This window comes from Panthera tigris, chromosome X (assembly GCF_018350195.1).
Source record: "Panthera tigris isolate Pti1 chromosome X, P.tigris_Pti1_mat1.1, whole genome shotgun sequence".
Taxonomy (NCBI): Eukaryota; Metazoa; Chordata; class Mammalia; order Carnivora; family Felidae; genus Panthera; species Panthera tigris.
Genome location: NC_056677.1, coordinates 125,564,889 through 125,587,712, shown reverse-complemented (window position 1 = coordinate 125,587,712; position 22,824 = coordinate 125,564,889). Strand labels below are relative to the sequence as shown.

The following is a 22,824-nucleotide window of genomic DNA, read 5'->3' as shown; positions in this document are numbered from 1 at the left end:
ACGCGGCCGCCCCGGGGCTGGCTGGGAAGGGAGAGGGCCCGATGGAGGTCGAGAATTTTGTCTCGTCTGCATAATCATAATTCAAAACGCTTTCTCGGCTAGGCAGGCCTAAGGAGTTTGCCCAACTCAACCGGGAAAGGAATTCTCCAGAAGGGTGGCTTTTAATGCGCGTGCTAGGAGGCAGCAAGTACCTCCGCCCTGGCGAACGGGAGTTTGTCAGGCCTTTGGGCGCCGTTGGCCAAGTGTCCCTGCCGAGTCGTGCCCAGTTTCAGCCAGTGGTTTGAAAAACGAGTGGAATGCTGGGGTAGAGGGTCAGGAGTGGCCGCTCAGCTCTCACGACTTCTGTCCCTTTTCTGTCCTGCCAGGAAACAAACTCACATCTCACTGCTGGAAACCTTCTAGCAACAGGATGAGTCTGCAGTGGACTGCAGTCGCCACCTTCCTCTACGCAGAGGTCTTTGCTGTGCTGCTGCTCTGCATTCCCTTCATTTCTCCCAAAAGGTAAGGCCCGTGGAGCAAGCGGGCGAGCAAGAGGGTGACTGCGCCGAGCCCCATAGCTTGTGTACGGAAAGCTGGGAAGACCCCGGCATCGGGGCCACATGGAAACAGGTAGAACCCGTGTGGGGTTGGGGTGGCAGGGGCTGTGTTAACTATTGCCGGCCTTCTACACGGTTTTGCTTTGTCACGTCTTGCTGAATTCCCTCCTTGGGCACCCTGCCTTCTGGCCTTCAGAATGCCCCAAAAGGAGGAAGAGCTGTCTCTGGTTATGTTTCTGGGAACGCTGCCCTCTGCCTTCCCTTGATCCCCAAGGGTTCAGGGGATGGCAGTGTGGCATCTGGAAGACACACACCATGGGGTCATGTTGTAGTTGATTTGGTGACTCTTGTCCTCCTCACTAGTCCCGCTGGCATTGTGTAGGAGCCTCATGAGCATTACTCAGCCAGTGAGAGGTGAAGCCATATTCCTTTTAAAGAATGGAGGGCCTGTTCGGAGTTAATTGGAGATTAATTTTTAATTGCAGGTAATATGTGAACACATTCTGATTTTAATTAGAAAATTACAAATATGGCTAATTCTTCACAGGTATTTTAAAAAACTTTAAAAAAAAATTTTTTTTTAATGTTTATTTTTGAGACAGAGAGGGACAGAGCATGAACAGGGGAGGGTCAGAGAGAGAGGGAGACACAGAATCTGAAACAGGCTCCGGGCTCCGAGCTGTCAGCACAGAGCCCGATGCGGGGCTCGAACCCATGGACTGCGAGATCATGACCTGGGCTGAAGTCGGACGCTCAACCGACTGAGCCACCCAGGCGCCCCTTAAAAAACTTTTCAATTGAAAGATACGGACCGCTGATGGGATAAAAAGTGTTCAACCTTGTCTAAGAAATGTTTTTGCCAAAGCCAGATCTGAGTCTCTTCACACTTCATACAGTTCAGGGGGGAGATGCAGAGACAGAGGCCCTTTTGGAGCTGTGACCTGGGCAGCTTTGTAAGATAACCAACCTGGTTTTTGCAAAAAGTGGTCTGGGAAGGAAGACAGAAGAGGGTGAGGAGAAATTGAAAATACCAACTACATGCAGAGTCAAAACCTCATCAGTTCAGATTCAAACAAACCAAGCTTTAAAAAGAAATGCAGCAATTGGATTTTGGGACTCTGGCTCTGATAACGAGGGATTCTTGTTAATTTTCTTGAGGTCTGGCGATGGCATTGTGATTGCATTAGCCATTTCCAAAGGTGCTTTCGTGACAGAGTTACATCCTTAAGTACTTATGGAAGGAAATGAAGAAGGGTCTTGGGTCTGCTTCACAATAACCTAGGGTGGTGGGAGTCTAGATGAACGCACTTGGGTCACGTGGAGAAGCTGTTTGAAGAAGTGTGCGTGTGGCCATCGTTTTGAATATCACGTAGAGGAACGCAACAAAAGGTTCGGTTTTCGCTTCTCCTGCCCCTGAAACTGGTAGTATGTCGTGTGTTAATTATACCTTAGTAATCAAACAAAGATTTTGTTTCTTCCCCTAGAGATGACTAGCGTTTAAGATTGTGCTTTTTTAGAATTTTTTTATACGCGCACAGGCCTTTTTTTTTTTTTTTTTCCCCTTTGCGCTCTTGAACAGCTGTCCTAAATTGGAGCACTGCAGGCCACTGAGGCCGAGTCTTTTCAAGATACTCAGCCATTGGAGAAGAGTGCGGGACTGGCTCTGTTCCTGGGGCCTGAGTCCCAGGTGTGTTTGTTTCTTCAGCCTTTTTGTCTTCACAGGTGGCAGAAGATTTTCAAGTCCCGCCTGGTGGAGCTGGTGGTGATGTACGGCAATACCTTCTTCGTAGTTCTCATCGTCATCCTTGTGCTGCTGGTCATCGGTGAGTGAGCCGTGGCTGAGGGCGGCCACCTGCCCAGACCCTTCGCCATGGCATGGCCTCTGCTGCAAGGCTCCGTGCCACGGGCAGCCTGCAGGTTGAGCTTCTCAGAGGAGACCACTTCGGTGCCTCTGTCTTTCCCTTGGGAAGAGGGTGCTGCTGACTGCCGGCAGGGCCTTTATTCTGACCAGCAGCCTTTACGCACTTTATGACGGCCACCTCACTTTTCTGGGGCGGCTCCTGAGGTCATTCCAGAACTGAAACCAAGAGAAACTGGCTGGTCCTTGTTGACCTTGGTTTAAGCAGTACTGCTCTTGAGTCCCACAGACAGGCTGTGAATAAGGAACTGAGCTACCAAAAGGGAGTGGGGCTGGGGAGGAAGCTGCCACGTCCTGTGGCTTGGGGGGGGGGCACTGAGAGGTCTGGCAGTATATCCCAGATCTCTCTGGATGGGTCAGGCCAGGTCTCTCTGGGTCCTTCTGGCCGTGAAGTTCTATAAACACATCGAGGTGCACACCAGCAGGGCTTGAAAGATAAGCTGGTTCCAGAGCATGCTCGGGGATGGGGCCTGGGGCCTTGTGGTATTAAGATGGAAGGCAGGCATCTTGTGATGTGGTGGCGGTGTGATTGTTCAGAGACCAGAGGAATCAGTATAGTTCTCACCCGGCCGTGAAACGTGCGTTTCGCCGTGGTAAGTGATCAGTACGTCCCCCTATTTAGACTTGAAAGCATTGGCTGGGCTCTGCTGCAGACAGCGGTCCCGTTTCCAGAGTGTGACCTGCTTAGACTCACAACGCTCTTCTTTCCCTTAGTTTCTGGCAGAAATGTGGTAGTGGGTGGAAGGGCAGGGGGCCGTAGTTCAGGGAGAATGTGCAAGGTTCCACCCACTAGCTGAGCATTAGGCATTTCCTTCCTAATGTCTTGGGGCCTGAAGGGATATGTTCAGGCAGGACTTCCTCTGAACAGGCCAGGTGCGGCCTACCCTTCCCAGCGGTGTAGGGTGGGTACCAGCTGCCCTCCTATGCAACCGTGCTGTTCTTGAAATACTTGGCAGGGGCCCAGGAGGTAGCTTTTTCCAATCGAGGTTCTTTCCCTGAGTGTTCTGTGAGCACGGAGTGGGTAGGGAATACCTGCGTTAGCCTTTGCGCATTAAAAAGCTGGACTGTAGGGGTGCTTGAGTGGCTCAGTCTTTTAAGCATCTGACTGCTGATTTTGGCTCAGGTCACGATCTCATGCTTCGTGAGTTCTGGCCCCGTGTTGGGCTCTGTGTGACAGTGCTGACAGTGTGGGGCCTGCTTGGGATTCATTCATTCTCTCTTTCTCTTTCTTCTCTCTCAAAAATAAAAAAACTTAAAAAAAAAAGCTGGACTTTAGATTGGAACCGAGTGTGTGTGCTTTTGCTTTGGGTGTAGGGTAGGGGCAAGAATGGAAGTGGCAGGGGCTATGCTGGGGTGCTCCCTTAGGGCCTTGCCCCACTGCACCAGGCTCCACGAGTGCTCTCTTTTCTAGCATCGCTGATGGGCCAGGGAGGCCCTTTGCAGAATCCAGTAGTTGGCAAAGGTGCTATTCTTCTTTGAGGTCAGGGAACTGCTTGGAAGTTGTAGAGAGACACTAGCTATGATGACTGGCTGCTTTCTACTCTAACGGTAAGAAGTGTAACATAGGTCTGTGGAGGCTTCTGAAAATATAAACGTCAGTTAACAGGAAATCCTAGTGGAACGTGATGGGCATAACTAGCTATAGCTGCAGCCCTGGCTGGACTCTAGCCTTATCTGGGAGGGGTCTGGGGCAGGGCTGGGGCTGGGGGTGGGCTTGATGGACTTCCAGGGTCAGCTGCCCTGGTCCAGGGGCCTGATACAGGGAGGGCAGCACTCTGTTTTGTGACTTGGGCTAGTGTGGCCTAACACTCCATCCCATCTGTTCCCTGCCATTGGCTATGGTGGTCCTTAGGGTGGTGGGGTTCCTGGATGCAAATGGTGGTGTAGAAAAGTGTGTTTGTTTTAAAAGTTTATTTTGAGAGAACGCACGAGTGCGCACGGGAGAGGCGGAGGGAGAGAGAGAGAGAGAGAGAAAATCTGAGCTGTCAGCCCAGAGCCCGATGCGGGGCTTGGTCCCACGAACTGTGAGATCATGATCTGAGCCAAAATCAAGAGTCAGACACTTAATCGACTGAGTCACCCAGGAGCTCCAATGTGTGTTATTTAAATCACAAAATAACACGTTCTTAAAAATCCAGAAGTTTAACCCAGAAAGTGGAATTCTCCCCCTTCCCTAGTATTCCATGTCTCACAGAAAACCGTTGTTGGTATTTTGTTGTATGTTTCGACAGGCATTTTTCGTTCTCTTTTTCTAAGCTGTTGAACTGCCTTTTTTTTAAAACATTTTTGAGAGCGAGAGAGCGCGCGCATGCGCACTAGCCATGAGTGGTGGAGGAGCAAGAGAGAATCCCAAGCAGGCTCTGCACTGTCAGTGCAGAGCCTGATGCAGGGCTAAATCACATGAGCTGTGAGATCATGACTTGAGCCAAAATCAAGAGTTGGATGACTGAGCCACCCAAGTGCTCCTCCACAACATTTTTTCATGCTGACATCTTTGTTAAAACATCAAGTACCAGGGGTGTCTTGGGTGGCTTAGTTGGTGAAGCGTCTGACTTCGGCTCAGGACGTGATCACACGGTTCGTGAGTTCGAGCTGCACATTGGGCTCTGTGCTGACAGCTCAGAGCCTGGAGCCTGCTTCGGATTCTGTGTCTCCCTCTCTCTCTGCCCCTCCCCAGCTAGTGCTGTCTCTCTCAAAAATAAATAAACAGCAAAAATATATACGTATATTACGTACCACTTGGGATTGGGTTCAGATTATAGTACACGCTATTCTGGATTGGTTGTGTGTTTTCCGTGTCGTCTTAGATATCTTTTTACAGCAATCTCATCCTTTTTAAAGATTGTGTGGTATTCTAACACATGGTTTTGCTGTAATTCAATTCTTTCTTTACAGTCGCACTTGTATCATGACACGTTTATGCAAATGTTCATGTAGGATAAATTCATAGAGGTGGAATAGGTGAATCTGAGGGTATGAACATTTTTTTAAGTTTATTTAGAGAGAGATTGCAAGCAGGGGAGGGGCAGAAAGTGTGAGAGAGAGAATCCCAAGCAGGGTCTGCGCTATCAGCACAGAGCCTGAGGCAGGGCTGGATCTCACAAACTGAGATCATGACCTAAAACGAGATCAAGAGTCAGATACTTAACTGAGCCATCCAGGCACCCCCAAGGGTATGAACATTTTAAGTTTTATGTCTTAGATTGGGCTGCTATAACAAAAATGTCATAGACTGTGTGGCTTAAACAACAGACATGTATTTTTCACAGTTCTGGAGGCTGGAAGTCTAAGATCAAGGTACCGGCAGATTTGATGTCTGGTGAGGGCCCTGTTCCTTGTTCATAAAACCTTCTCATTTTGTTCTCACATGGCAAAAAGGATGAGAGCGCTCGGGGGGTCTCATTTATAAGGGCACTAACTTCATTCATGAGGGCCCCTCTTTCATGACCTAACCCTTCTCAAAGGCTCCACGTCCTAATACCAATCCATTGGGGGTTATAGGAATGGGGGGTTATATAGGAATGGTGGGGGGGGGGGGGAACAGGAACACACAGTTCATAACAAATGGGTATGTTGTTGTCCTGGTTGTAACTCCTGCTCAGTGTTGGAGAATGCTTGTTTCATGTTCCAGATTTAGCACAAGGGTGCAATGCCAGTAAAGAGCATATTTCTTATAATGTGAAGTCGGCTTAAAAACCAGCAGACTCGGGGTGCCTGGGTGGCTCAGTTGGTTAAGCATCCACCTCTTGGTTTTAGCTCAGGTCATGATCTCACAGTTTTGTGAGTTCCAGCTCCACATTGGATTCTGTGCTGCAGTGCTTGTGATCTCTGTCTTCCCCTCTCTCTTTCCCCCTCCCCCGCTTGTGCTCTCTCTCACTTGCACACTCTCTCTCAAAAATAAACGTTAAAAAAATTTTTTTTAATTGGAAAAAAAAAAACCAAAAACCAAGCAGTCTCAAACCAAGACCTTAAGAACCAAACAATGTCCATATAGTGTTAACTTGCTCCTCTCCCATGGGTGTCCGTTAACAGACCTTTCTAGGTAGATCTTTATGTGCCAGCTTTTAAAAAGATGTCTCAGGGGTAAGGGAGGAAAAAGCAGTAGGTTATTCCATTTCTACAATAATAGGCAAACCGATATAAGTATATTTGTAAACTGGAGCACTCTACGTCTAACAGTGCCGCCCAGGAGCAGAGGCTATTGGCCATTCAGTAGTTATTTGCATGCCCCCTGTGCACCCAGAGCTGTGCTAGGGCCTGGATGTAGAAGAAAAGATTTCTTCCTTAGTGGAGTTTGTAGTCTGATTCAGGGGAGATGGACAATAAAGCTGTAATTAGGATAATATCAGATTAGGGTGTGTGTTACAGAGGAAATAGGGTAACGTGGCTGACAGTGACTGCTTTAGGTAAGATGACCAATGTATTATGCTTACTGGCGGTGATTACGTCATGGGATTCTTTCTTTTTACACATTTCAGGTATACAGGTTGTATTTGAATTTTTGATGTGCTTGCATTCATTTTGTAATCAGAATAAGACATTTTGTTTTTTCTTTGAAGTTTTTTTTTTTATCTTTTCTCATTCCATAGGTTGCCTTTTAGTTTTTGTCGATTGTTTCCTTTGCTGTGCAGAAGCTTTGTATTTTGCTGTGGTCCCAATAGTTTACTTCTGCTTTTGTTTTATTTGCCTCAGGAGACATATCTAGAAAAATGTTGCTGTGGCTGATGTCAGAGAAATTATTGCTTGTGCTCTGTCCAAGGATTTTTATGGATTCAGGTGTCACATTTAGGTCTTTAATGCATTTTTGAGTTTATTTTTGTGTATGGTGAAGGAAAGTGGTCCAGTTTCATTCTTTTGCATGAAGAATTTCCTGACACCATTTATTGAAGAGACTGTGCTTTTCCCATTGGATATACTTTTCTTCTTTGTGGAAGATTGACCATACAGCTGTGGGTTTTTTCCCTAGATTTTCTATTCTGTTTTGTTGATCTGTGTGTCTATTTTTATGCCAGTACCATATGGTTTTAATTACTACTGCATTGTAATATAATTTAGAATCTGGAATTGTGATACCTCCTGTTTTGTTTTTCTTTTTCAAGATTGCTTTGGCTGTTCCAGGTCTTTCGTGGTTCCATACACATTTTAGAAGTGTTTGTTCTAGTTCTGTGAAAAATGCTGTTTGTTGGTACTTTGATAGGGATTGCATGCAATCTGCCGATTGCTTTGGGTAATGTAGACATCTTAACGATATTTATTTTTAGGGTAATATTGTTTATGTAATAAAACCCATTACGAAATTTAGGAATGAAAAGCTTGAGTCTTTTTTTGTAATGTTTATTTTTTGAGAGAGAGAGCACACGTGCACATACAAGCAGGGTAGGGGCAGAGAGAGAGAGGAGACACAGAATTCGAAGCAGGCTCCAAGCTTGAGCTGTCAGCACAGAACCCAACGCAGGGCTTGAACTCACGGACTGTGAGATCATGACCTGAGCCGAAGTCAGATGCTCAACCGACTGAGCCCCCATGTGCCCCAAAGCCCAAGTCTTTAGCAGGCAGGCGCCCTCAGGGTCTTGACTCCTAGGACACTGGTACCTCCTCAGTGGGGGATTACCCTGGTTTATCACTGGGGCACCTGATGGCCAGTCCGACTTGAGCTAAGCAGAATCACATGTTGGGGGCACCATGGTCATTGCCAGCAACACTTCAGACTTGGTTAGCACCTTGATATGAGCAGGTTTGTGGTCTGTGTAGGCTGGGGCCAGGGAGTGACCTGAGAAAAACCAAAGGAGAGAATGGGTCTGAGAGCAGAGCTCTTGAGAAGGTGTCCCCCAAGGTGTGTGTAGAACGGGGGATAACTGGGGTGGCGGGTGTGATGGAAGTGAGGTCACCTTGAGTCCTGCTGCCTCTCCCCTGGACACCCCAATGTCAGTAGGAGTTAAATGCCCTCACGTCTCTTCTCTGCTGCAGATGCTGTGCGTGAGATCCGGAAGTATGATGATGTGACAGAGAAGGTGAACCTGCAGAATAATCCCGGGGCCATGGAACACTTCCACATGAAGCTTTTCCGTGCCCAGAGGAATCTCTATATTGCTGGCTTTTCCTTGCTGCTGTCCTTGTGAGTGAGGAGGAACAAGGGGCTAGGGGTTGGAAAGGGAGCCCTGGGCTAGCCTGTGACCTTGACTTCTTCAGTCTTTGGTCTTGAACCGGAGGCCTTGTCTGTGTTCTGGAAGCCACCAGATTTCCCCAGAGCCTCCAGCTTTCCTTCTGACCTTCAGAGGCAGTGTGGTGGTGGGAGATCAGTGACTGGAAGGTCAGAAGACTTGTGTTCTGTCTCTGCCATAACTTGCTACATGCTCTTTTAGGGCGAAACATGCCCAGCTTGCTCTCTGCATATGGGTTGGAGTAAGTGAAGAGGCGTCGTACTCTGGGAGAGTATCTTTGGAGGCCAACTTAAAGGGGCTAATTGAATAGGAGCCTTTTGGGCATGGGCACCTGACCTGAGAAGAGTGGGCAGAAATGTCAGGAAGGGGCTGAGACCATGCTTATGCCCAGCACCTTCCCCAGTGTAGATCTGTTACAGGAGAATATTGTGCTCTACAGCAGCCTGTGTGTTTCTGGTGGTTTTTGTTTTTTTGTTGTTTTGTTGGCAAGACCGAGTGCCTCAGTCAGGGCTGAGGGGGTGGCTAGTTGGGTAAGACCAACTGATAATAAAGTACCTGTTTGAGTCTGGAGGCCAGTTTGCTGCCTTCTGCTCTTAAGATTTCCCATCAGAAAGGCCTGGCTGCCCTTGGGCATGCTAACTGGCTGGGAGTAAACCTTGCACTCGGGCCAAGGGCTTCCAGAGGTTAGCAGGGTAGCGTGTGAATTCTTTAGCAGGGCTTTTCTGCCTCTAGTGAGCTGGATATCCTTCTTCACTGGGCATTAGAATGACTACCTGCTTGGGTTTCAGGTTTGCAAAAGAAAAGTTCCTTGTTCAGGTGACCTTAACCACTTCAGGTCGAAGTTGGAAAGTGGTAGGGTTGGAGCTGGAAAGGGCAGAGCTTTTTCAGGTGGTCTGTTGGATCACTGAAGGGGTCTGCAGGCATGCTGTCTTCAAACTGGAGAGTCCAGCAGCGAGAAGGCTGGGAGGATACCCTGGAGTTGGAGGGTTTTGGGATGCTCCGAAAAAGAGGCGTGATCTTGCGGTTTGAGACTGAAAGGGAAGCAGGTCCTGGGAGATTGAGTCTAACTGTAGGTGAGCCCCTGGGAGGAGGAAGAGTTGACTGTGTCTAAAGAGCACACAGAGGCCTTGGGGTGTGGGGAGGGACTCCCAGGCCAGCTTACGTTTTCTGTGGAAGATAGGAAGGACAGAAAGAAAACTAAGGACCGCACCAAGAGAGCACACAGAGCTGTAAGAAAAGTGTCGTCAGGAAGGCGAAAGCCTGCAGTGAGCTGGATGGTGAAACGCAGAAAGACCTGAGGCAAAGGTAGTTACTTTGACCTTTTTATGTAAGGTAAGGAAAGGGCGGGCAGAAAGCCAAGGGTAAAGGAAGCCTTGGAACGAGAGAATGGAAATCCCAGGTGATGAGAGGCTTAACTTCTGCTCAGACTAACGGAATCCCGTCCAGAGGCTCTTTGAGGCCTTCTGCAGGTGAAGTTGCTGGTCCTTGAGGAGCCATGGGGTAGGAGAGGTGCTGGGAGACTCCACACAAACACCCCAGTTTCCAGCCGAGGGAGAGGGCTAGTGAAGAACTGACTAGAGTGTGCAGGCCTGACTTCGATCTCAGTTCGTGTTTTAGAAAGAGTAATAGCCTGTATGCTCTCAGACAAGAGAGAGCGAGATCATTGGTGACTATGAACTCAGAGAGCATGAGTTCTGTCAGTCTCAGCTGCCCTCCATCCATTTAGTGTGTCTGGACTTTCTCAGCACGGTGTTTGCCAGGCTGTCTTTGGATTCCTAGGGACCAGATGCCGAAGTGTGGTCAGGGTGCTGGCATAACAGTATGCTGTCAGATGGGATCCTAACTCCCATGAGTAGCTGCTGCAGGGACCTGCTCCATTTGGGGACAGGCTCCACTCTCAGCCTGCTCAGCATTTCTCTGCGGAGGACACTTGGGGCTTGTCACGGTGAGCAGGTGCTGGGAGAGATGGGAGCTGGGAGGGCTTGAACAGCAGGTAAGTTAGCTGCCACTGGGAATCCACAGCTGTCTAGATGGGTTCACTAATGGGGCCGAGTCTAACAAGACTCGAGGTTTTTGTTTTGTTTTTGTTTTTCAACTTTTTTTTACTCTTTATTTGTTTTTGAGAGAGAGACAGCTCAAGCAGGGGAGGGGCAGAGAGCGAGGGAGACACAGAATCCAAAGCAGGTTCCAGGCTCTGAGCTGTCAGCACAGAGCCCGATGCGGGGCTTGAACCCATGAACCGTGAGATCATGACTGGAGCTGAAGTCGGACACTTAACCCATGAGCCACCCAGGTGCCCTGCGACTCGAGTTTTTAGTGGGGGACACATTTGTAAACGACTGTGTAGGTTCACAAAGGGCGGCAGAGGCCAGTCAGGATCTCCTACGGACCTGGGGTTGTGGCTTCTTGCAGCCTAGTGGCAGGTAGTGGCAGAAGAAGAGGAGCTCTTAGCCCCCTGCGTGAAGGCTGGGGCTGCCAGGAGGGAGGTGCCAGCCTCGTTGACCTGTGTCGGCTGGTGCTACCTGGAGGGTTGCATTTGGGACCCCACCTCTTGCTAGAGGCTGGCAAACTGCAGATTTGCATATCTAAACTAACGAGATTAGAATTCAGAGGTGGTCACCGTGGAGGATAGAGTGGTGCTTATTCTCCACGTTCTGTGTCTTTGAAGTTACTCTCCTGACGGTTCTGCTTTCACAGTCTCTTCCAGAGGGACCCTCCGGGACAGGGCTGTGTGGCTGGGCCAGGGGCAGTGGGTAGCCAAGAGTGCCAGGCGAGTGAGCGTGTGCTTGGCTCAGTCCCCTCTCTCTGCAGCGCTGCGCACCTAGGTGCTCCAGCGTCATTCCTGCAGTTGACTTGTTGACATGGACAGTACACACTCGAGTCTGCTTCTGGGGATGTTTTGGTAAATGCCGAGTCCGGTAACAGCATCATCATCGGGATACAGAGAAGTTGGCAGTTTCCTTTGTAACCTTAGGGGGCGGCTTCAGAGAAGAGCACTCCTCGTTTACATGCTAGGCTGTTCCCAGAAGGATGCACAGAAGTTAGGAGGATGGAGTGAAATTTGAGCCTGCCGTTCCGGTCTGCTCTTATTCTCTGCCCTATGAGCCATCTCCCCCACTTTGCCGTGACCTGTCCATTTTACAAGCACCTAACGCTTGATCTAGTTCCCTTTTAAACGAGTCAGCCCGGACAAGAGACTGTGGTAAGCTTCTCGGGCATGGTTGTTCCGGCAGCCACGGACCTCCTACCTCTCCATTGTAGCTAGAAGATGCTTCACCGCCCCTGCTGCACCCTCCCATGTCCCTGTCCAGTAGCTGATCTAAAAAAGATGTGAGGTTGGTCTTGTACAGCTTCTTAGAAGAGGAAACGGTAACCCCAGGGATCAGTGTGGATTCCCCAGTTGCCCACAAATAGTCTGTTTAATTGTTTCTAAAATTTTCCAGAAAGACATACTCTTCCCTAATCTAGGGGTGAGGTCTTATACGGTGGCTGTGGTCCTTGAGGAACTTCTCTCTTTGCACATAAACCATAGAAGTGACTTGTGTAGACTTGACGTCCACATGACCCGTATACGTGGCTTGCAGGAAACTCTTTCAATAAAAACAAAACTGTCATCTTTGTTACTTTTATTATAAAGTTATACCTGTTCATCACAAAATAAAGACCCCCAAATAATCTAGAAGTGTCAGGCACCTGGGGCGCCTGGCTGGCTCAGTCGGTGGAGCATGTGACTCTTGATCTTGCTTGGGATTGTGAGTTCAAACCCCATGTCGGGTAGAGAGGTTACTTAAAAATAAAATCTTTAAAAAAAAATGTCAGGCGCAGGAGGGAGTGCCTTGTCTCATCCCCAGAGATGGGTAATAATTGGGATGTTTCCAAAGTTTTAAAATAGCGTTTTACGTAACGTGTAACTTTTCTCTTACGAGTGCCGTGGGTTCTTTTGCTCTGCTCTGACTTGCCCTTTTCACTCAATGATCTATCTTCGTGATTTTTCCAAATGACTCATGCAGACTTCTCTTGTTTTTAACGGTCGTGTAGTCAGTCATGTGAGGGGACCATTGTGCGTTTAACCAGTTCCCTGCTCCCAGATACGTGAGCTGGTTTGAAATATTTAGTATTAGAAACCACTTTCCCACGTCAGTCCTCCCAGGCACTGTGTTCCTTTTTGCCTCTGAACTCTCTCGAGTCGTTGGAAATGGATCCGTGGTGTCCTGTTCCCCCTGGCGCCTCGCTGCTCTGACCGCCTATAGCCCAGGGGGAGCTTATTGGAAACGCAGATCCCCAGACCTGCCCCCGGCCTTCTGGTGAGGGCCTGCGCTTGAGCAAGCTCCCGGCTGCTCCCCGCCCCGTGCACATTAGTGCTTGGACGGCACCGCTCTGGCACATCTACCCAGGCGCAGTACCCCAGAGGTCACCAGCGGATGGCAGTTGTGGCCGTGTTGTGCAGTTTCACTACCTGGGATAGGAGTCCTCTGTGTCTGGACACAGTCGAAGGCATTTAAAACACTCGGAGAGCTCTCTTGCTCTCCTCGTTTATCTGCTTGGTTCAGAAACCATGCTGTGTCTGCCCTGTGACGTTTGAAACACTTTCCCCTTTGAAGAACGGCTGTCTCGTCTGTTAGCACCTACTGTGTGCCCTACGTGGAGGGCTGCCTCCTTGTATTGTTTTGTTCTACGTGTCTTTGTCTGTGGGCCCCCTGAGCATGTTGTTTTAATATTTTTAAATTCATTTTTTATTTTTTTACTTTAAAATTATTTTTTTAGAGAGAGTGCACACATACACAAATGGGTGGGTGGGGAGGAGAAAATTCCAAGCAGGCTCCACACCCAGCACAGAGCCCGATGCTAGGCTTGATCACAACCACGAGGTCATGACCTGAGCCCAAATCAAGAGTTAGACGTTCAACAGACTGAGCCACCCAGGCGCCCCTAAGAATTTTCTTTTCTTTTTAAGTAATCTCTGTACCCAAGGTGGGGCTTGAACTCATGACCTCAAGATCAAGAGTTGCGTGTTCTCCCAGCTGACTCATCGTGGCGCCCCGGAACCACTTAACTCCTGTCAGCTGTATGCAAACCTCCAAAAGAATGAGCAAGAGAGATCTCTCTCTGCAGGGTCGGGTTTCGTTATATTATGGCAGTTGCTTTGTGTGTTCCCACTCACAGTCGTCGCTCAGCGGACACGTGAGCATTACTTGCCACGACACAGTGCCGGGTTGTTGCCACGGAAAGGAGAAGACGACAGGCAGTTGGGGGAGGCCTGCACATGAGTAGCCCTTCCTGCTCTTTGTTGGAGTTATGGCTGGAGAGGGTGCCTGGGGTGCCACGCCGTACAGATCCACACTTAAGAGTCGCAGCGTCTGAAGAAGGACTCAACATTGGGAAGTCAGGAGACTGGATCCCCCAGGTCAGGGTGTGGCTTTGGATAGGCTCCTCCCCTCTTGGCACTCCGTGTTCTCATCTGTTAAAATGAGGGCTTGTCTCTAAGACTGTGTGGCCCTGTGACCTCACCTCTGTGTGTGAGCTGTTTGTGTGGCTCATTAGGGTTCTGGTTCCGTTCAAACCCAGGAAGAACTTTAATAATCGGCTTTGTTCTGTGGGCCTTATCAGTGAAGAGACAAGTGGCCCGAGTCGCACAAGTTCTAAGTGGCCCGAGCCCAAGCTCACACCTAGTCTGATCCTCTGCTCAGATAGCCGCTCATCTGCATTGGTGGGAGCTGTCAATATCAGATTGTCGGTTTTCAGCCCGCCTCTGACTGTAGACCAGATGGTGGGCTGGTTTTTTCCCCCAAGTAGTTATTGCCCAGCTTTTGGTAGAAAGGCTCCTGTGCCGTTTATAAGCTAAAATCTACCTTCCTGCATGTCCTCCTTGTTAGTGTTGCTTTCACGAGTCTGACGACTCTCTCCGTCCCTTTCATACAGCTGAAGATTATTGCCATCTGGTAACACATAGTCCTTGGAGGAAGATGAGGCTTTAAATACATAAAATAAATTTTTCGAAATGTTATTATTCCCGTAATCGCTGTTGACCTGTACCTTTGCTGTGTATCTTCCTAAGAGTTTTTTACACCTGATAGCAGCTACCACTTGCTAAGCATTCTATATACCACACCCAAGCAGGGGTGCCTGGAGGGTTCAGTTGGTTGAGCATCAGACTTAATTTTGGCTCAGGTCATGATTTCACCGTTTGTGAGTTTGAGCCCCACGTCAGGCTCTGAGCTGACAGGAGCCTGTTTGGGGTTCTCTCTGTCTCTCTGCCCCTCTCCTGCTTACTTACATGTGGGTGCGTTTCTCTCTCTCTCTCTCTCTCTCTAAATAAACATTTTTTAAAAAAAAGAGGCAGGCTCTGGGGCGCCTGGGTGGCTCAGTTGGTTAAGCGTCCAACTTGGGCTCAGGTCATGTTCTCACGGTTTGTGAGTTTGAGCCCCGTGTCGTGCTCTGTACTGCCAGCTCAGAGCCTGGAGCCTGCTTCGGATTCTGGGTCTCCCTCTCTCTCTGCCCCTCCCCCGCTCACACTGTCTCTTTCTCTCTCTCAAAAATAAACATTAAAAAACTTTTCTTTAAAAGGCGGGCTCAACCAGTAGCTGCCATGTGGGAACTTGCATTTTCTTTCTACCAAGTTTATCATGAGCATCGTTCTAGAACAACTGATCTGCCTCTCCAGCATTATTGCGTGTCTAACCAGTTATCCACTGTTGAGCATCAAGCCCATCTTCCCCCATTTTTCTGGTCATAAACCGTGAAAACACCCCTCAGTTGCCATTTTGCACGCACCTCAGGCCAGGTGCTGTGGGTCTCCTGATCCTGTTTGAAGCCTCTGCCTCTTTCGTTCCGTGTTTGCACATGTTGCACTGTCAGGTGCCGGCTCGGCCCCTGAACCCGAGGAAGTTCGGCTGAGTGTGGGGTGCGTGGGTCAGGTGTGGTGAGAGCTAGGGTAGGGGGCTTTGAACGCTGCTTCCTGAGTTTGCACCTGACCTCTGTGTGGTAGAGGGCACTGCATCTTGGCCAGAGTCGCGTGTCCGTGTTTGACAACGGTGCAAAGGTTGGAGTGGGTGGGAGAGTCCAGATGGAGGGAGACCGAGTCGGAGTTTGTGGGAGAGCGAGCTGCCGGTGGCCTGAGGCAGGGCACAGTAGCAGGGGTGCTGAGGGAGGTCGGAGAGGTGCAGGTGAGAAGGGGAGGAGCCAGCAGGGTTTCTGAGGCTGAGGGGCTGGCGGTTGTGCTGGGGGCGCTTGCAGAGTGGCGGTGCCAGAAGACCCATGCGTTGGAAGGAAGGGAGCTGGCAGGGCTCGCTGGAAGGAATGAGGACCAGGCTCAAGGAGGCAAAGGGCGGCCGGTCAGCAGGATGGGCCGTGGGCGGCTTCGTGGAGGGGTTGACGGATGGGTAGAGGGAAGTGCCGGCAGGGTGGCCGCTCCCTGGGATTGAGATGCAGTGAAGTGGAAACAGATGCCAGGAGAGGTAAGACCAGGATAGAGACCCAGAGACTGCAGTGCAGGTTAGTGGATGTGGGGACCACGGAGGAAGAGAGCGATGCTCAGAAGAGAGGCTGCTCATGGCACTGGCTCCGAGCAGGGTCAGGAGCACGTTGGGTGGCTGGAATTGGGTTGAGCACTCCTTATAATCGGGGAAAAGGGCCTTGGGCTTAAAGAAAGCATCACATCCTTAAACAAGCCTGCTCTTCCCTCCAGCAGTGGGCTGCAGGGGGTGGGAGCGGGGTCTGGGCTTTCGTCCCCTCTCTGCTGCATGGGTCCCCTCTCTGCTGCATGGCGGCGCTGATGTGGGCAGCTGCTTCCCTTCCCGGGTCCTCGTGCTCCTTTCTCTTTGGGCTGGGCCACAGAGTTGAGAACTGCTGTCCCAACCCAGAAGCCTGAAGGTGCTCTGCCATTTTTCCTTGTCCCGTGTGATCTGTCTCTGTGGGTTTGTTTTTTTTTTAATCCTGGTAAAGTACACATAACGTTAACCGTTGGAACCATTTTGAAGCGTACGGTGCAGTACTGTTGAGTCCATACACACTGTCGTACAGCCACCTTCCAGAACTCTTCACCTTACAGAACTGAGACCGTCCCCCTTTGATGGCCTAGGGATCCCACCTCCCGAGCCTGCCTTCCTCATCTTTGGAACCACTGCCATGGCGGCACTGCTCTCATCCCAGCTGGGCTTCCTGATGCCATTTGTGCCCCCGTAGCCCCAGACAAGTGATCTTCCCGACACGGAGGATTGATCCCACCACCCCCTCCTTTCAGTCCGTCCCTCCACAGCACCTTTGGTGTAGAGGCTTGACAGCCAGCTCCTTCGGGACGTGACCCCTCCTTTGCAGCCTTCTACAGTCTCTGCCTTGGCCTCTATATGTCATGAGCTGGCTCTGTGGTTCCCCTTTCCCAAGTGTTTCTGTGGCATCTGCTTGGAAGCCCCCCTCCCCACTCTCCCCTGATGGCCCAGCTAACGCCTGCTGCCTCTTCATGCTTTCCTGAAGCTTCTCTCCCGACTCTGCTCTGTGAGGCCTGCTCCGCACTGTTCGCTGGCCTTGAAGGCTGTCCTCCAAGGCCCCGGGCAGCCTGTGAGGTGTGGCACGGGAACCTGGGCTCGTCCGCTGCAGGCTGATCAGCTCTGTGCCGAGGGGCTGGGTGCACACCACGGGCTGCTTAAACCACTAGGGACTGAATAAGGCGTTGTGGGCAGGTGAGGACAGTTTTAGACCTCTGTCCGGGTTGAACCTGGCAGACTGTCTGGGCAGGCGTTCTAGATTGGAAGCCCAGCTCTCCGGTCTCCGAGCTCCCGCAGTAGAGACCCCAGGGGCGTTATGAAAACAGCGCGTGGACCCCCAGAAGATGCGGATGGCTGTTGGCCCCGGCACCACACTTGGGTCCTCTGGTCTGTGGCAAGGATACGTGCAGGTTGCTGCTTAGTAAAGATTTGGGCAATTGCAGGCTCTGTCCAGTCTATTGGTATCTCACACCCCTTTCCTCGGTTCTTGCTTCCCCACTTGAGACTGGCAGCTGGCCATCATCCCTCTGGAGTCGCTGGGACTGTGGCCGCACAGCAGCTCCTGCTGGGCTGTTTTGAGTGTTCAGAGGGCCACACTTTTTTTTTTTTTTCTCTGCTTTTGCTAAAATGTCAGTCCGGGTCGGGACCAAAGTAGTGCTCACCATCCAGACCCAGGACCCCTGGACCCCACAACGTGTAACGACCTGAATTTGGTCCACAGGGATCTCTTGTCTTCTGTGTACCCCTCTGGGTTGGATTGTGTCGCTGCATTTAGTCTAGATGGGGCTACCCCTCTGCTTCTCTGCCAAGTTTCTCTCCTTAATGGCCACTGACCTAGGGGCTGGGTTGCTTGTTTGAAGCTGATTGAGTCCCTGTTAACCCCCAGGGTAGAATTCATCCAGACCCTCTGAGGCGGGCAAGGGCTCTGCTTTGCCTTCAGGCCAGCCCTGCTTACCGCCAGCCTCTAGCTCTGCGGACAGTTGCTGCCTGCATGACTGCCGGGGCTTGTGCTGAAGGTGAGGGGAGCCGAGCCGCCTGCCTGTGCCGGGCAGGGGCCTGCGTCCGGCCTGGGCTCTGCTGCCCTGCCCTGACCGTTGGCCGCTTCCCCTTCCCCCCGTAATGACCCATGGCGGCCCTGAGAGGCAGGCTGCTGTGACCATAGTGGGTTTGGGAATCGGATATGGCTTTGGAAACCTGGGTCTGTTCCTGGCTGTTCGGTGACCTCAGGTAAGTCATGTAAGCAACTTCCCTGAGCCTTTCCCTGGATCTGTAGAGCGAGGATGAGGGTACTCCTTGTGTGCTTGGGGTGGGGGTTGAGGGGATTCAGGAGATGTTCTCAGCCTCGTTTCTGGCACGTAGGGAGTATTTTGTAAATAGTAGCTGTTCTCCGCATCACCTCGAGGAGGGCTAGACTCTTGTGGGCTTTTCCTCACTGTGCGGTAGGCTGTGCCAAGCCCAGGTGGAGAGTCAACGAGAAGGCCCAGTCTTGGTCCTCAGGGACCTCGTGACCCTGGTCGGGCACGGGGCTGGTGGAATGGAGCGGGAAAGGCACTGCAGCCGGAGCAGAAGGTCGGGGGAGGGCATCCTCAGGGCACCCAGTGAGGTGGTGCTCGGGGGCTCTCAGCCCGGGCCACCGCACCGGCTGCTGCTCTTTTTCTCGACCGTTTATAGAGGCGGACTAGGAGTCTGGCCGTGCGCCCGCCCCAGCGCCCCAGTGCGATTTCAGCAGTGAGTGCCTCGTGGCCGCTCCCCACCGCCAGGGTCCCCTCGCCGTGGATTACTTTGAAGCAAATCCCAGATCTCATGTTTATGGGCAAAGCAAAATTTAGGTTTGTCTCTTTGCAAAGAGAGGAACTTAAAGTCATAAGCAATAGTAAGGACTTTATGGTAACAGCTTTGTCATGTAATCTTGTTAGTGACTGTTCATGTATCCTTGATTGCCTTGTAGGTTTGGGGTTGGGTTTTTTTTTTAAATTTTTTTAATGTTTTTATTTATTTTTGAGGCAGAGCATGAGCAGGGGAGGGGCAGAGAGAGAGGGAGACACAGAATCTGAAGCAGGCTCCGGGCTCCGAGCTGTCAGCACAGAGCCCGATGCGGGGCTTGAACTCGCGGACTGAGATCATGACCTGAGCCGAAGTCGGACGCTCAACCGACGGAGCCACCCAGGCGCCCCGGGGTTGGGGTTTTTTATAGTTTGTTTAAATTGGTATCTAGGTGAGGCAACTAAGGGATTTTTAAAATCCTGATGCTCAGGCCTGCTGAAAGATGGAGTGATCTAGGTGGCGGCCTTGTCACAGAAGCCCGGGCGCGGCTTTGGTCCTCAGTTCCTCTTGCCCCACTGCTCTATCGGTGGCTGTATTGGCTGCGGTCATTTTTCTGAGGGTACGAACAGATCTGGACACCTGGACACCAGGACAGCGCTGCAGACCTGGACACCGAGGAAGTCTTATGGAAGCGCCCCCTCCAAGGCCCACTCCGCCCACTTGTAGGGGCATGCAGTGTCCTGCGGGTGCTGGGCCAGGAGGGGCTCTGGTGGGGGGGCTGTGCTGAAGCAGGAGACGGGGACTTCTTCACACACTGTCCCAGCAGGACCGTCTGACACGCCTCGGAAAAAGCCTCGCGGAACAAGCGTGGACTTTTAAAATCCAGATTGTCTGCTCAGCTACTTGATTTGGCCTGAAGAATTCCCTTCCTTGTGCTCTAAAAGCAAACGGTGAATGATCTCCTTCTTTGGGGCAGAGCACCAAGTGCACAGAGGTTCCTCCTCCTGGGCTCCAAGGTCATTGAAAGCCTGGCCTTCCAGGAGGGCCCCTTTCTGAGGCAGAGGGTGTGGGAGCCGGGAGCAGGGTTCTGGATGGAAAGGGACCAGTAGGGCTCCCTGCACTGCCCTCTACCAGCTGTCTGCAGGGCGGAACTGCTCGTGCTGCCAGAGCGTGCTGGTGGCACTGAAGAGCTGGACTTGGCCATTTAATGTCATTCTAATTCATTTAAACTGAAAAGGACATGTGGCTGGTGGCCTTCGCACAGGACTGTGTAGCTGAAACCACTTCTCATCCTTTAGTTTGATGCCCTGGTCCAAGCATGTTTCCCACGCTCCCAGCGCGGCACATTGCCTGCTGGAGGCACTGCCTTGTTTCCTTTGGACTCTAGTTACTACCGTGCTGGGCACATCCAGGGCTGACGGCTCCCTCCCTCCCGCTCCTTTGACTTCTGCGGTCACCAGGTGGACCACCGGCATGTTTGAGTCCTGGCCGTCTGCCCTCATTCGGTTGCTCTCTGTTCTCCAGGTTACACAGAACCTATCGGATAGCTGGTTGCAAGAAGGCAACACGATAGTCCCCCCACCCCCAGCAGCACAGCTCGCTCCTGTCCGTTGCTTCTCTTTAGTTCTCTGGGGTGGACAGCCACATGCTTCCACCCGGGTCCCCTCTAGCTGGCTTCACTGGCCTCAGGGTGGGCGAGCACCACCTGGCTGTTGCTACAGGCGCTGGCATTTACCCTGACCCTTGTGCCCCGCCTCCCCATTTTCTATAGCCTCTGTGCTTGAGGGCTAAGAGGAAGGTCAGGCACGTATGCAAGGGTGTTCTCGGGTAGGCCCTCTGGAAAGACTGTCCTTGGATCTTGAGTCAACTCTTCCTGCTGTTTTCTAGGCCTTCTTTTCATGACTCCAGGCTTCTTGGGGTGTGAGTTTCCTGGGGCCGCTTCTGCACTGTTACTTTCATTCTACTTTCCCCGAAGCCTTTTGCTAGGGCATCACCTGGCTTTTGGTTCCTCTCCATGATGGCCTTTTCCTCCTGTATGTTTTTTCCTGGACAGGTGGGCAGGCTGGGGTCACCCAGAATCCACCCTGTGGAGCTCCTTTCTGGCGCCAGGCTGCAGTCAGTCCGGAGAGTCAACAGGTGGCACTGTGACACTAGCTTGTGCCCACTTGCACAGGGGCAGCGGAGTGAAGGGGAGTTGCCTGCCTACTTGTCCCCATAGTGGGGTCCTGGTGACCCAGTGACGCAACTCACCCGAGGGCATGGCACCAGGAGATGCCTGGTAAATGCTAAGTGGGCAGGATCAGCAACAGGGTCATGGGGGCGGGGGGGGGGGGTTGCCACAACCATGGAATATTCCATTTGGACCTTGGGAGGACCCTCCCCTTGCTTGTACCCCACTTCCTGTTAAGCCCCTGTCTGCCTCCCCCATTTGCCCAGAAGAGGGACACAGGATTGGTGCAAAGCACGTAAGAACCATGTCTTCCCCACTTGATATGGTTGGCACTGTTTCTTTAGTGTCCACACAGAGAGTCTGTTTCTCCCGCGTTCCCTGTTTACTCAACCTTTTATAAAAGCACGAGAGCACTGCTCAGTGTCCAAAAACATTTTGTAAGAAAGCTGAGTTGAATTCAGGTATTTGGGGATGACGTTTATCTGCCAAGGAGACATCTGGATTTTCTTAAGGTTTGTGTGCCAGCTTTTCCCCTCTGTCGCTGGGTGCATTTATTCCGGATGCTGGGCCTGTCAGCCTTGTGCCTTTGGGAAATCCCTTTGGCTCCTGGGTTCTCGTGTGTTGTCCAGACGTGGATGGCTAAGAACAGTCACGTGCCTGCATCATAGTTCTTGGGCAGTGGAGCAGAGTGTGATGGAGGATAAGGGGCAGGAGACAGAAAAGAGTACATCAGTGTTTTGTCCTGCCTGGCATCTCTTAGGCTATTGAGATTTGGAGATTCTGAAGCTGAGCTCTTCTCCCGTGTCTGCTCTGTCCTAGGTCTGGGGCCTGATGGAGACTCAGAGCACTGAGGGAACTCATAAAAGAGCACATTGGTGTGCCGTGAAGGGCCGCGGGGGTAGTGGCGCAGCTGGATCTTGACGGGCAGGTTGGAGGCAAGAACTCGGGCCCAGTATGCGGGGGCACTTCCAGAAGGCCGGCTCCTGGGCTCACTGCTCTTGGCTTGGCCCTGGGCCCCCCGGCTTTGGTGATGAGTGTTTTTCCGCCTGCCTCTTAGCTACCACTGCAGTCACGAGCCTGGCTTGCTCATCAGCACGGTCTTACATGGCATCTCTCCACCACTGTTTCCCGTCACCCTGTTGCTCGACTGAGTGGCAAGTTCTGTGCCTGTGTCCTTGTCAGTGTGGCTGGGTTGAGGGACAGTGGAGTTGGGCGGGGGGGGGGGGGGGGAGCCAGGGCCCCGGGGAACAAATGACGACTTGGAGAGGTGGTAAGGGGGAGAACAGAGTGACAGCAGCGTGGCCACGCAGCACGGCCACGTGGGGGTGTGCAGAGGCTCTGTGGGAGAACCAGGAAAGGAAGACCCAGGAGGGTCAGGAGAGGCTTTTTGGGAAGGTGGTGGTTGAGCTGGATGTGACTTGGCGGTGGGCGTTCTGAGACAGAAGAGGAAAGGCTGCCGCAGGCTGGGGTGCGGTGGCATGGAGAGCAGGCGAGCGAGAACCTGGCGTGTTCCAAGAATGCCCGGCCATTGGGTGTTACTGGAGCAGAGCCTCCGTGGGTGGTGAGGGGAGAGGGCCCATGGTGGGTCTGGCATCAGAGGGCTTGAAGCAGAGGGGTGACATGATCAGATTGTCCTGGAGAAAGACCACTCTAGTTTGCTTCTGGGGTGTGGATTGCAAAGTCGGATGGTCGTGGATAGGGAGGAGGCTCTCAGGAGCTGTTAAAATCACCCGGGGAAAGGAGTATTGAGACCATCGCCGTTGGCAGTGGGGACGACTGGGAGATTGTCTGGAGG

The 22,824-nt window shown here is 51.6% G+C and overlaps 1 protein-coding gene across 4 annotated transcripts in view; it reads left to right on the top strand.

Moving 5' to 3' along the window:
- BCAP31 (B cell receptor associated protein 31) overlaps positions 1-22,824 on the top strand; it is a 29,600-nt gene that overhangs the window by 751 nt on the left and 6,025 nt on the right. For all 4 annotated transcript variants that reach the window (XM_042974359.1, XM_042974360.1, XM_042974358.1 and 1 more), the window contains exons 2-4: positions 366-501; positions 2,259-2,359; positions 8,422-8,569. In XM_042974359.1, coding sequence (XP_042830293.1) covers positions 410-501; positions 2,259-2,359; positions 8,422-8,569 — 341 coding nt within the window. In that variant the 5' untranslated portion in view covers positions 366-409. The remainder of the gene's footprint in view (positions 1-365; positions 502-2,258; positions 2,360-8,421; positions 8,570-22,824) is intronic.